Here is a 12,422-nt window from a genome sequence, read left to right as displayed (position 1 = left end):
CAGTCTGGGGCTCAGACAGGGGAGGTAACTTAACACAGCTACATGTTGTCAATAGCTACATGTTATCTATAACTACATTATTACAGTCTGGGGCTCAGACAGGGGAGGTAACTTAACATAGCTACATTTAGTCTATAACTACATTATTACAGTCTGGGGCTCAGACAGGGGAGGTAACTTAACATAGCTACATGTTGTCTACTGCTACATGTTATCTATAACTACATTATTACAGTCTGGGGCTCAGACATGGGAGGTAACTTAACATAGCTACATGTTGTCTATAACTACATTATTACAGTGGGGCTCAGACAGGGGAGGTAACTTAACATAGCTACATGTTGTCTATAACTACATTATTACAGTGGGGCTCAGACAGGGGAGGTAACTTAACACAGCTACATGTTGTCTACAGCTACATGTTATCTATAACTACATTATTACAGTCTGGGGCTCAGACAGGGGAGGTAACTTAACATAGCTACATGTTGTCTATAACTACATTATTACAGTCTGGGGCTCAGACAGGGGAGGTAACTTAACACAGCTACATGTTGTCTACAGCTACATGTTGTCTATAACTACATTATTACAGTGGGGCTCAGACAGGGGAGGTAACTTAACACAGCTACATGTTGTCTACAGCTACATGTTATCTATAACTACATTATTACAGTCTGGGGCTCAGACAGGGGAGGTAACTTAACATAGCTACATGTTGTCAATAGCTACATGTTGTCTATAACTACATTATTACAGTCTGGGGCTCAGACAGGGGAGGTAACTTAACACAGCTACATGTTGTCAATAGCTACATTTTGTCTATAACTACATTATTACAGTGGGGCTCAGACAGGGAGGTAACTTAACATAGCTACATGTTGTCTACAGCTACATGTTATCTATAACTACATTATTACAGTCTGGGGCTCAGACAGGGAGGTAACTTAACACAGCTACATGTTGTCAATAGCTACATGTTATCTATAACTACATTATTACAGTCTGGGGCTCAGACAGGGGAGGTAACTTAACACAGCTACATGTTGTCTACTGCTACATGTTATCTATAACTACATTATTACAGTCTGGGGCTCAGACAGGGGAGGTAACTTAACATAGCTACATGTTGTCAATAGCTACATGTTATCTATAACTACATTATTACAGTCTGGGGCTCAGACAGGGGAGGTAACTTAACATAGCTACATGTTGTCAATAGCTACATGTTATCTATAACTACATTATTACAGTCTGGGGCTCAGACAGGGGAGGTAACTTAACACAGCTACATGTTGTCTACAGCTACATGTTATCTATAACTACATTATTACAGTCTGGGGATCAGACAGGGGAGGTAACTTAACACAGCTACATGTTGTCTACTGCTACATGTTATCTATAACTACATTATTACAGTCTGGGGCTCAGACAGGGGAGGTAACTTAACACAGCTACATGTTGTCTACAGCTACATGTTATCTATAACTACATTATTACAGTCTGGGGCTCAGACAGGGGAGGTAACTTAACATAGCTACATGTTGTCAATAGCTACATGTTATCTATAACTACATTATTACAGTCTGGGGCTCAGACAGGGGAGGTAACTTAACATAGCTACATGTTGTCAATAGCTACATGTTGTCTATAACTACATTATTACAGTCTGGGCTCAGGCCGGGGAGGTAACTTAACATAGCTACATGTTGTCAATAGCTACATGTTATCTATAACTACATTATTACAGTCTGGGGCTCAGACAGGGGAGGTAACTTAACACAGCTACATGTTGTCAATAGCTACATGTTATCTATAACTACATTATTACAGTCTGGGGCTCGGACAGGGAGGTAACTTAACACAGCTACATGTTGTCTACTGCTACATGTTATCTATAACTACATTATTACAGTCTGGGGCTCAGACAGGGGAGGTAACTTAACACAGCTACATGTTGTCTACAGCTACATGTTATCTATAACTACATTATTACAGTCTGGGGCTCAGACAGGGGAGGTAACTTAACATAGCTACATGTTGTCAATAGCTACATGTTATCTATAACTACATTATTACAGTCTGGGGCTCAGACAGGGGAGGTAACTTAACACAGCTACATGTTGTCTACAGCTACATGTTATCTATAACTACATTATTACAGTCTGGGGCTCAGACAGGGGAGGTAACTTAACACAGCTACATGTTGTCTACAGCTACATGTTATCTATAACTACATTATTACAGTCTGGGGCTCAGACAGGGGAGGTAACTTAACATAGCTACATGTTGTCAATAGCTACATGTTGTCTATAACTACATTATTACAGTCTGGGGCTCAGACAGGGGAGGTAACTTAACACAGCTACATGTTGTCAATAGCTACATTTTGTCTATAACTACATTATTACAGTGGGGCTCAGACAGGGGAGGTAACTTAACATAGCTACATGTTGTCTACAGCTACATGTTATCTATAACTACATTATTACAGTCTGGGGCTCAGACAGGGGAGGTAACTTAACACAGCTACATGTTGTCAATAGCTACATGTTATCTATAACTACATTATTACAGTCTGGGGCTCAGACAGGGGAGGTAACTTAACACAGCTACATGTTGTCTACTGCTACATGTTATCTATAACTACATTATTACAGTCTGGGGCTCAGACAGGGGAGGTAACTTAACATAGCTACATGTTGTCAATAGCTACATGTTATCTATAACTACATTATTACAGTCTGGGGCTCAGACAGGGGAGGTAACTTAACATAGCTACATGTTGTCAATAGCTACATGTTATCTATAACTACATTATTACAGTCTGGGGCTCAGACAGGGGAGGTAACTTAACACAGCTACATGTTGTCTACAGCTACATGTTATCTATAACTACATTATTACAGTCTGGGGATCAGACAGGGGAGGTAACTTAACACAGCTACATGTTGTCTACTGCTACATGTTATCTATAACTACATTATTACAGTCTGGGGCTCAGACAGGGGAGGTAACTTAACACAGCTACATGTTGTCTACAGCTACATGTTATCTATAACTACATTATTACAGTCTGGGGCTCAGACAGGGGAGGTAACTTAACATAGCTACATGTTGTCAATAGCTACATGTTATCTATAACTACATTATTACAGTCTGGGGCTCAGACAGGGGAGGTAACTTAACATAGCTACATGTTGTCAATAGCTACATGTTGTCTATAACTACATTATTACAGTCTGGGCTCAGGCCGGGGAGGTAACTTAACATAGCTACATGTTGTCAATAGCTACATGTTATCTATAACTACATTATTACAGTCTGGGGCTCAGACAGGGGAGGTAACTTAACACAGCTACATGTTGTCAATAGCTACATGTTATCTATAACTACATTATTACAGTCTGGGGCTCGGACAGGGGAGGTAACTTAACACAGCTACATGTTGTCTACTGCTACATGTTATCTATAACTACATTATTACAGTCTGGGGCTCAGACAGGGGAGGTAACTTAACACAGCTACATGTTGTCTACAGCTACATGTTATCTATAACTACATTATTACAGTCTGGGGCTCAGACAGGGGAGGTAACTTAACATAGCTACATGTTGTCAATAGCTACATGTTATCTATAACTACATTATTACAGTCTGGGGCTCAGACAGGGGAGGTAACTTAACACAGCTACATGTTGTCTACAGCTACATGTTATCTATAACTACATTATTACAGTCTGGGGCTCAGACAGGGGAGGTAACTTAACACAGCTACATGTTGTCTACAGCTACATGTTATCTATAACTACATTATTACAGTCTGGGGCTCAGACAGGGGAGGTAACTTAACACAGCTACATGTTGTCTACAGCTACATGTTATCTATAACTACATTATTACAGTCTGGGGCTCAGACAGGGGAGGTAACTTAACATAGCTACATGTTGTCTACAGCTACATGTTATCTATAACTACATTATTACAGTCTGGGGCTCAGACAGGGGAGGTAACTTAACATAGCTACATGTTGTCAATAGCTACATGTTATCTATAACTACATTATTACAGTCTGGGGCTCAGACAGGGGAGGTAACTTAACATAGCTACATGTTGTCTATAACTACATGTTATCTATAACTACATTATTACAGTCTGGGGCTCAGACAGGGGAGGTAACTTAACATAGCTACATGTTGTCTACAGCTACATGTTGTCTATAACTACATTATTACAGTCTGGGGCTCAGACAGGGGAGGTAACTTAACATAGCTACATGTTGTCTATAACTACATGTTATCTATAACTACATTATTACAGTCTGGGGCTCAGACAGGGGAGGTAACTTAACATAGCTACATGTTGTCTATAACTACATGTTATCTATAACTACATTATTACAGTCTGGGGCTCAGACAGGGGAGGTAACTTAACATAGCTACATGTTGTCTATAACTACATGTTATCTATAACTACATTATTACAGTCTGGGGCTCAGACAGGGAGGTAACTTAACATAGCTACATGTTGTCTATAACTACATGTTATCTATAACTACATTATTACAGTCTGGGGCTCAGACAGGGGAGGTAACTTAACATAGCTACATGTTGTCTACAGCTACATGTTGTCTATAACTACATTATTACAGTCTGGGGCTCAGACAGGGGAGGTAACTTAACATAGCTACATGTTGTCTATAACTACATGTTATCTATAACTACATTATTACAGTCTGGGGCTCAGACAGGGAGGTAACTTAACATAGCTACATGTTGTCTATAACTACATTATTACAGTCTGGGGCTCAGACAGGGAGGTAACTTAACATAGCTACATGTTGTCTATAACTACATGTTATCTATAACTACATTATTACAGTCTGGGGCTCAGACAGGGGAGGTAACTTAACATAGCTACATGTTATCTATAACTACATTATTACAGTCTGGGGCTCAGACAGGGGAGGTAACTTAACATAGCTACATGTTGTCTATAACTACATGTTATCTATAACTACATTATTACAGTCTGGGGCTCAGACAGGGGAGGTAACTTAACATAGCTACATGTTGTCTATAACTACATGTTATCTATAACTACATTATTACAGTCTGGGGCTCAGACAGGGAGGTAACTTAACATAGCTACATGTTGTCTACAGCTACATGTTGTCTATAACTACATTATTACAGTCTGGGGCTCAGACAGGGGAGGTAACTTAACATAGCTACATGTTGTCTACAGCTACATGTTGTCTATAACTACATTATTACAGTCTGGGGCTCAGACAGGGGAGGTAACTTAACATAGCTACATGTTGTCTATAACTACATGTTGTCTATAACTACATTATTACAGTCTGGGGCTCAGACAGGGGAGGTAACTTAACATAGCTACATGTTATCTATAACTACATTATTACAGTCTGGGGCTCAGACAGGGGAGGTAACTTAACATAGCTACATGTTGTCTATAACTACATGTTATCTATAACTACATTATTACAGTCTGGGGCTCAGACAGGGAGGTAACTTAACATAGCTACATGTTGTCTATAACTACATGTTGTCTATAACTACATTATTACAGTCTGGGGCTCAGACAGGGGAGGTAACTTAACATAGCTACATGTTATCTATAACTACATTATTACAGTCTGGGGCTCAGACAGGGGAGGTAACTTAACATAGCTACATGTTGTCTATAACTACATTATTACAGTCTGGGGCTCAGACAGGGGAGGTAACTTAACATAGCTACATGTTGTCTATAACTACATGTTATCTATAACTACATTATTACAGTCTGGGGCTCAGACAGGGGAGGTAACTTAACATAGCTACATGTTGTCTATAACTACATGTTATCTATAACTACATTATTACAGTCTGGGGCTCAGACAGGGGAGGTAACTTAACATAGCTACATGTTGTCTATAACTACATTATTACAGTCTGGGGCTCAGACAGGGGAGGTAACTTAACATAGCTACATGTTGTCTATAACTACATGTTATCTATAACTACATTATTACAGTCTGGGGCTCAGACAGGGGAGGTAACTTAACATAGCTACATGTTGTCTATAACTACATGTTGTCTATAACTACATTATTACAGTCTGGGGCTCAGACAGGGGAGGTAACTTAACATAGCTACATGTTATCTATAACTACATTATTACAGTCTGGGGCTCAGACAGGGGAGGTAACTTAACATAGCTACATGTTGTCTATAACTACATTATTACAGTCTGGGGCTCAGACAGGGGAGGTAACTTAACATAGCTACATGTTGTCTATAACTACATGTTATCTATAACTACATTATTACAGTCTGGGGCTCAGACAGGGGAGGTAACTTAACATAGCTACATGTTGTCTATAACTACATGTTATCTATAACTACATTATTACAGTCTGGGGCTCAGACAGGGGAGGTAACTTAACATAGCTACATGTTGTCTATAACTACATGTTGTCTATAACTACATTATTACAGTCTGGGGCTCAGACAGGGGAGGTAACTTAACATAGCTACATGTTATCTATAACTACATTATTACAGTCTGGGGCTCAGACAGGGGAGGTAACTTAACATAGCTACATGTTGTCTATAACTACATTATTACAGTCTGGGGCTCAGACAGGGGAGGTAACTTAACATAGCTACATGTTGTCTATAACTACATGTTATCTATAACTACATTATTACAGTCTGGGGCTCAGACAGGGGAGGTAACTTAACATAGCTACATGTTGTCTATAACTACATGTTATCTATAACTACATTATTACAGTTTGGGGCTCAGACAGGGGAGGTAACTTAACATAGCTACATGTTGTCTATAACTACATTATTACAGTCTGGGGCTCAGACAGGGGAGGTAACTTAACATAGCTACATGTTGTCTATAACTACATGTTATCTATAACTACATTATTACAGTCTGGGGCTCAGACAGGGGAGGTAACTTAACACAGCTACATGTTGTCTATAACTACATGTTATCTATAACTACATTATTACAGTCTGGGGCTCAGACAGGGGAGGTAACTTAACATAACTACATGTTATCTATAACTACATTATTACAGTCTGGGGCTCAGACAGGGGAGGTAACTTAACATAGCTACATGTTGTCTACAGCTACATGTTATCTATAACTACATTATTACAGTCTGGGGCTCAGACAGGGAGGTAACTTAACATAGCTACATGTTGTCTATAACTACATGTTATCTATAACTACATTATTACAGTCTGGGGCTCAGACAGGGGAGGTAACTTAACATAGCTACATGTTGTCTACAGCTACATGTTATCTATAACTACATTATTACAGTCTGGGGCTCAGACAGGGGAGGTAACTTAACATAGCTACATGTTGTCTATAACTACATGTTATCTATAACTACATTATTACAGTCTGGGGCTCAGACAGGGGAGGTAACTTAACATAGCTACATGTTGTCTACAGCTACATGTTATCTATAACTACATTATTACAGTCTGGGGCTCAGACAGGGGAGGTAACTTAACATAGCTACATGTTGTCTATAACTACATGTTATCTATAACTACATTATTACAGTCTGGGGCTCAGACAGGGGAGGTAACTTAACACAGCTACATGTTGTCAATAGCTACATGTTGTCTATAACTACATTATTACAGTCTGGGCTCAGGCAGGGGAGTTAACACATGTTCTCTAGTTGGCCAAGTACAGGTTGCTGCGTTGGTTTGTTAGTGAGCAAACCAAACCATTGACTAAATGTCTGTTAAATCCCCAGGCGTTCCGGAGTTATTTCTCTCATGGCCTGATCTCCAGTAACATCGCTGACAGCAGCAGGAGACGGCAGCCCTTGGTTCTGTTTGGGAGCCACTCCTCCATGGAGAACCTTCACAGCTACTCCTTCAACTTCCCTTCTGATGGACACCAGGTCCGCAACACCGGACCCCAGGGGACCTCAGCCAAACACATGGTGAGAGCACTCTAACCCCTATCTAACCAAACACATGGTGAGAGCACTCTAACCCCTATCTAACCAAACACATGGTGAGAGCACCCTAAACCCTAACCCCTATCTAACCAAACACATGGTGACAGCACCCTAAACCCTAACCCCTATCTAACCAAACACATGGTGAGAGCACCCTAAACCCTATCTAACCAAACACATGGTGAGAGCACCCTAAACCCTAACCCCTATCTCACCAAACACATGGTGAGAGCACCCTAACCCCTATCTAACCAAACACATGGTGAGAGCACCCTAAACCCTATCTAACCAAACACATGGTGAGAGCACCCTAAACCCTAACCCCTATCTAACCAAACACATGGTGAGAGCACCCTAAACCCTATCTAACCAAACACATGGTGAGAGCACCCTAACCCCTATCTAACCAAACACATGGTGAGAGCACCCTAAATCCTATCTAACCAAACACATGGTGAGAGCACCCTAAACCCTATCTAACCAAACACATGGTGAGAGCACCCTAACCCCTATCTAACCAAACACATGGTGAGAGCACCCTAACCCCTATCTAACCAAACACATGGTGAGAGCACTCTAACCCCTATCTAACCAAACACATCTTGAGAGCACCCTAAACCCTAACCCCTATCTCACCAAACACATGGTGAGAGTACCCTAACCCCTATCTAACCAAACACATGGTGAGAGCACCCTCACCCCTATCTAACCAAACACATGGTGAGAGCACCCTCACCCCTATCTAACCAAACACATGGTGAGAGCACCCTAACCCCTATCTAACCAAACACATGGTGAGAGCACCCTAACCCCTATCTAACCAAACACATGGTGAGAGCACCCTAACCCCTAACCCCTATCTAACTAAACACATGGTGAGAGCACCCTAACCCCTAACCCCTAACCCCTATCTAACCAAACACATGGTGAGAGCACCCTAACCCCTATCTAACCAAACACATGGTGAGAGCACCCTAACCCCTATCTAACCAAACACATGGTGAGAGCACCCTAAACCCTAACCCCTATCTCACCAAACACATGGTGAGAGCACCCTAAACCCTAACCCCTATCTCACCAAACACATGGTGAGTGCACCCTAAACCCTAACCCCTATCTCACCAAACACATGGTGAGGGCACCTTAAACCCTAACCCCTATCTAACCAAACACATGGTGAGAGCACCCTAAACCCTATCCAGATTAGACTGTTACCTAACCCCTATCCAGATTAGACTGTTACTGGGGGGCGGCAGGGTAGCCTAGTGGTTAGAGCGTTGGACAAGTTCAAACCCCCGAGCTGACAAGGTACAAATCTGTCGTTCTGCCCCTGAACAGGCAGTTAACCCACAGTTCCTAGGCCATCATTGAAAATAAGAATTTGTTCTTAACTGACTTGCCTAGTTAAATAAAGGTAAAATAAAAAAATAAAAACCCCTATCCAGATTAGACTGTTCCTCTACTGTCACCTAACCCCTATCCAGATTAGACTGTTACCTAACCCCTATCCAGATTAGACTGTTACCTAACCCCTATCCAGATTAGACTGTTCCTCTACTGATACCTAACACCTCTCCAGATTAGACTGTTACCTAACCCCTATCCAGATTAGACTGTTACCTAACCCCTATCCAGATTAGACTGTTACCTAACCCCTATCCAGATTAGACTGTTCCTCTACTGTTACCTAACCCCTATCCAGATTAGACTGTTACCTAACCCCTATCCAGATTAGACTGTTACCTAACCCCTATCCAGATTAGACTGTAACCTAACCCCTATCCAGATTAGACTGTTACCTAACCCCTATCCAGATTAGACTGTTACCTAACCCCTATCCAGATTAGACTGTTACCTAACCCCTATCCAGATTAGACTGTTCCTCTACTGTCACCTAACCCCTATCCAGATTAGACTGTTACCTAACCCCTATCCAGATTAGACTGTTACCTAACCCCTATCCAGATTAGACTGTTACCTAACCCCTATCCAGATTAGACTGTTACCTAACCCCTATCCAGATTAGACTGTTACCTAACCCCTATCCAGATTAGACTGTTCCTCTATTGTTACCTAACACCTCTCCAGATTAGACTGTTACCTCACCCCTCTCCAGATTAGACTGTTACCAACACCTATCCAGATTAGACTGTTCCTCTACTGTTACCTAACCCCTCTCCAGATTAGACTGTTCCTCTACTGTTACCTAACCCCTCTCCAGATTAGACTGTTACCTAACCCCTATCCAGATTAGACTGTTACCTAACCCCTATCCAGATTAGACTGTTACCTAACCCCTATCCAGATTAGACTGTTACCTAACCCCTATCCAGATTAGACTGTTACCTAACCCCTATCCAGATTAGACTGTTACCTAACCCCTATCCAGATTAGACTATTAGTGTTGTGTGTGCATGTTTAATGAGATGGCTTGGCAGTCCATGTTGGGCTTGGTCTCCCTAGAGTACTCTGTAATCTGTTCTTTTCTGTCAGGTTCTCCAGTGTGTGGCTCCTAAAGGATCTTTAGCCTGCTCCAGGACTTACTTCTTTGGAACCACTCACATCCCCTACCTAGGTAAACATAGTCCATAATGTATACACTAAACTGTTTGTTGGATCTACCATAGCTATTTTACTGTCTGTAGACCTAATATTGGATGTTTCCCTTGCAGGGAATGACAACATGCAACAGAAGAAAACAGAACTCCTGTAAGTTCACCAAGACAACATGTCCAAACCTGTTAACCCATCTCCCCCATATGATAATACTGTATATAACGTGTTAAATATATCTCTTCTAGATCTACATATTATATAGGGTGTTAAATATATCTCTTCTAGAACAGTGGTTACCAAACTGTGGAGTTTTAAGGAACTCAGACCAGCTTTGAACTTTCTCTTGGAAGTTGTAATAGTAGAATGCACAAGGTGATATTTCTATCTTGGGTCGTGCATCATCAGCTCCTCTTGTCATGTCAGTCATTACAGACCGTAGAGAACTATTTATAACTTGTCTGAAATGTCCAGATCAACTAGCCCAGGTACGTTTTTTTAGTCCATAGATTTTGTGGTAATGTATGATTCACTCAAATAACATATGAATTCACATTAGACAGTTTTGCTTTAATAAACCTGCAAAATGTTCTCACCGCCAACAAGAGGGGTTTGAACAGTTGAACAGTGCTCGTGCCCGTAGAATAGGCATGGCGTGTGCACACGTGCAGGTGGGGGTGAGGTATGTCCTCGCCCCCCCGTTTGGCCTCAGTGAAACCTGTTGGGAACCCCTGCTCTAGAAGATGATGCCTGAATATTATGTAGAACATGTACATATTACACTACATGGCCCAACGTGAGATGAGATGTTCGATGAGCAGCTGTCCACATACTTCTGTCCATGTAGTGCATGTACGGTGTTAAATCTATCTCTCTTCCAGTCTTCTCTCTCAGATCTATGCAGCAGCCGTCCAGTCGGTCCTGGCTGGAATCAAATGCTACTCCAACACCACAAGTGCTACTAAGGTGATAGTCATTTCTCCAACTAGCTACAGTCTGAAGTTTACGTACACCTTAGACAAATACATTTAAACTCAGTTTTTCACAGTTCCTGACATTTAATCCTAGTAAATATTCCCTGTCTTAGGTCAGTTAGGATCACCACTTTATTTTTAAGAATGTGAAATGTCAGAATAATAGTAGAGAATTATTTATTTCAGCTTTTATTTCTTTCATCACATTCCCAGCATTGTCTTTAAATTGTTTAACTTGGGTCAAACGTTTCGGGTAGCCTTCCACAAGCTTCCCACAATAAGTTGGGTGAATTCTGTCCCATTCCTCCTGACAGAGCTGGTGTAACTGAGTCAGGTTTGTAGGCCTCCTTGCCTGCACATGCTTTTTCAGTTCTGTCCACAAATGTTCTATAGGATTGAGGTCAGAGCTTTGTGATGGCCACCCCAATACCTTGACTTTGTTGTTCTTAAGCCATTTTGCCACAACTTTGGAAGTATGCTTGGGGTCATTGAACATTTGGAAGATCTATTTGCAACCAAGCTTTAACTTCCTGACTGATGTCTTGAGATGTTGCTTCAATATATCCACATAATTTCCATTCCTCATGTTGCCATCTATTTTGTGAAGTGCACCTCCTGCAGCAAAGCACGTCCACAACATGATGCTGCCACCCCCTGCTTCATGGTTGGGATGGTGTTCTTCGGCTTGCAAGCCTCCCCCTTTTACCTCCAAACATCTGTTTCATCAGACCAGAGGACATTTCTCCAAAAAGTATGATCTTTGTCCCCATGTGCAGTTGCAAACCTTAGTCTGGCTTTTTTATGGCGGTTTTGGAGCAGTGGCTTCTTCCTTGCTGAGTGGCCTTTCAGGTTATGTCGATATAGGACCCGTTTTACTGTGGATATAGATAC

The 12,422-nt window shown here is 41.3% G+C and overlaps 1 protein-coding gene across 1 annotated transcript in view; it reads left to right on the top strand.

Annotated features, from left to right (window-relative positions):
- Nucleotides 1–12,422, top strand: part of dnaaf9 (dynein axonemal assembly factor 9) — a 120,103-nt gene that overhangs the window by 35,140 nt on the left and 72,541 nt on the right. Inside the window, exons 9-12 of the mRNA XM_064953088.1 lie at nucleotides 7,795–7,986; nucleotides 10,498–10,579; nucleotides 10,677–10,713; nucleotides 11,439–11,523. Coding sequence (XP_064809160.1) covers nucleotides 7,795–7,986; nucleotides 10,498–10,579; nucleotides 10,677–10,713; nucleotides 11,439–11,523 — 396 coding nt within the window. The remainder of the gene's footprint in view (nucleotides 1–7,794; nucleotides 7,987–10,497; nucleotides 10,580–10,676; nucleotides 10,714–11,438; nucleotides 11,524–12,422) is intronic.

This window comes from Oncorhynchus masou, chromosome 32 (genome assembly GCF_036934945.1).
Source record: "Oncorhynchus masou masou isolate Uvic2021 chromosome 32, UVic_Omas_1.1, whole genome shotgun sequence".
Lineage (NCBI taxonomy): Eukaryota > Metazoa > Chordata > Actinopteri > Salmoniformes > Salmonidae > Oncorhynchus > Oncorhynchus masou.
Note: the sequence above shows the minus strand (reverse complement) of the source record. Positions and strands in the feature narration are given on the sequence as shown.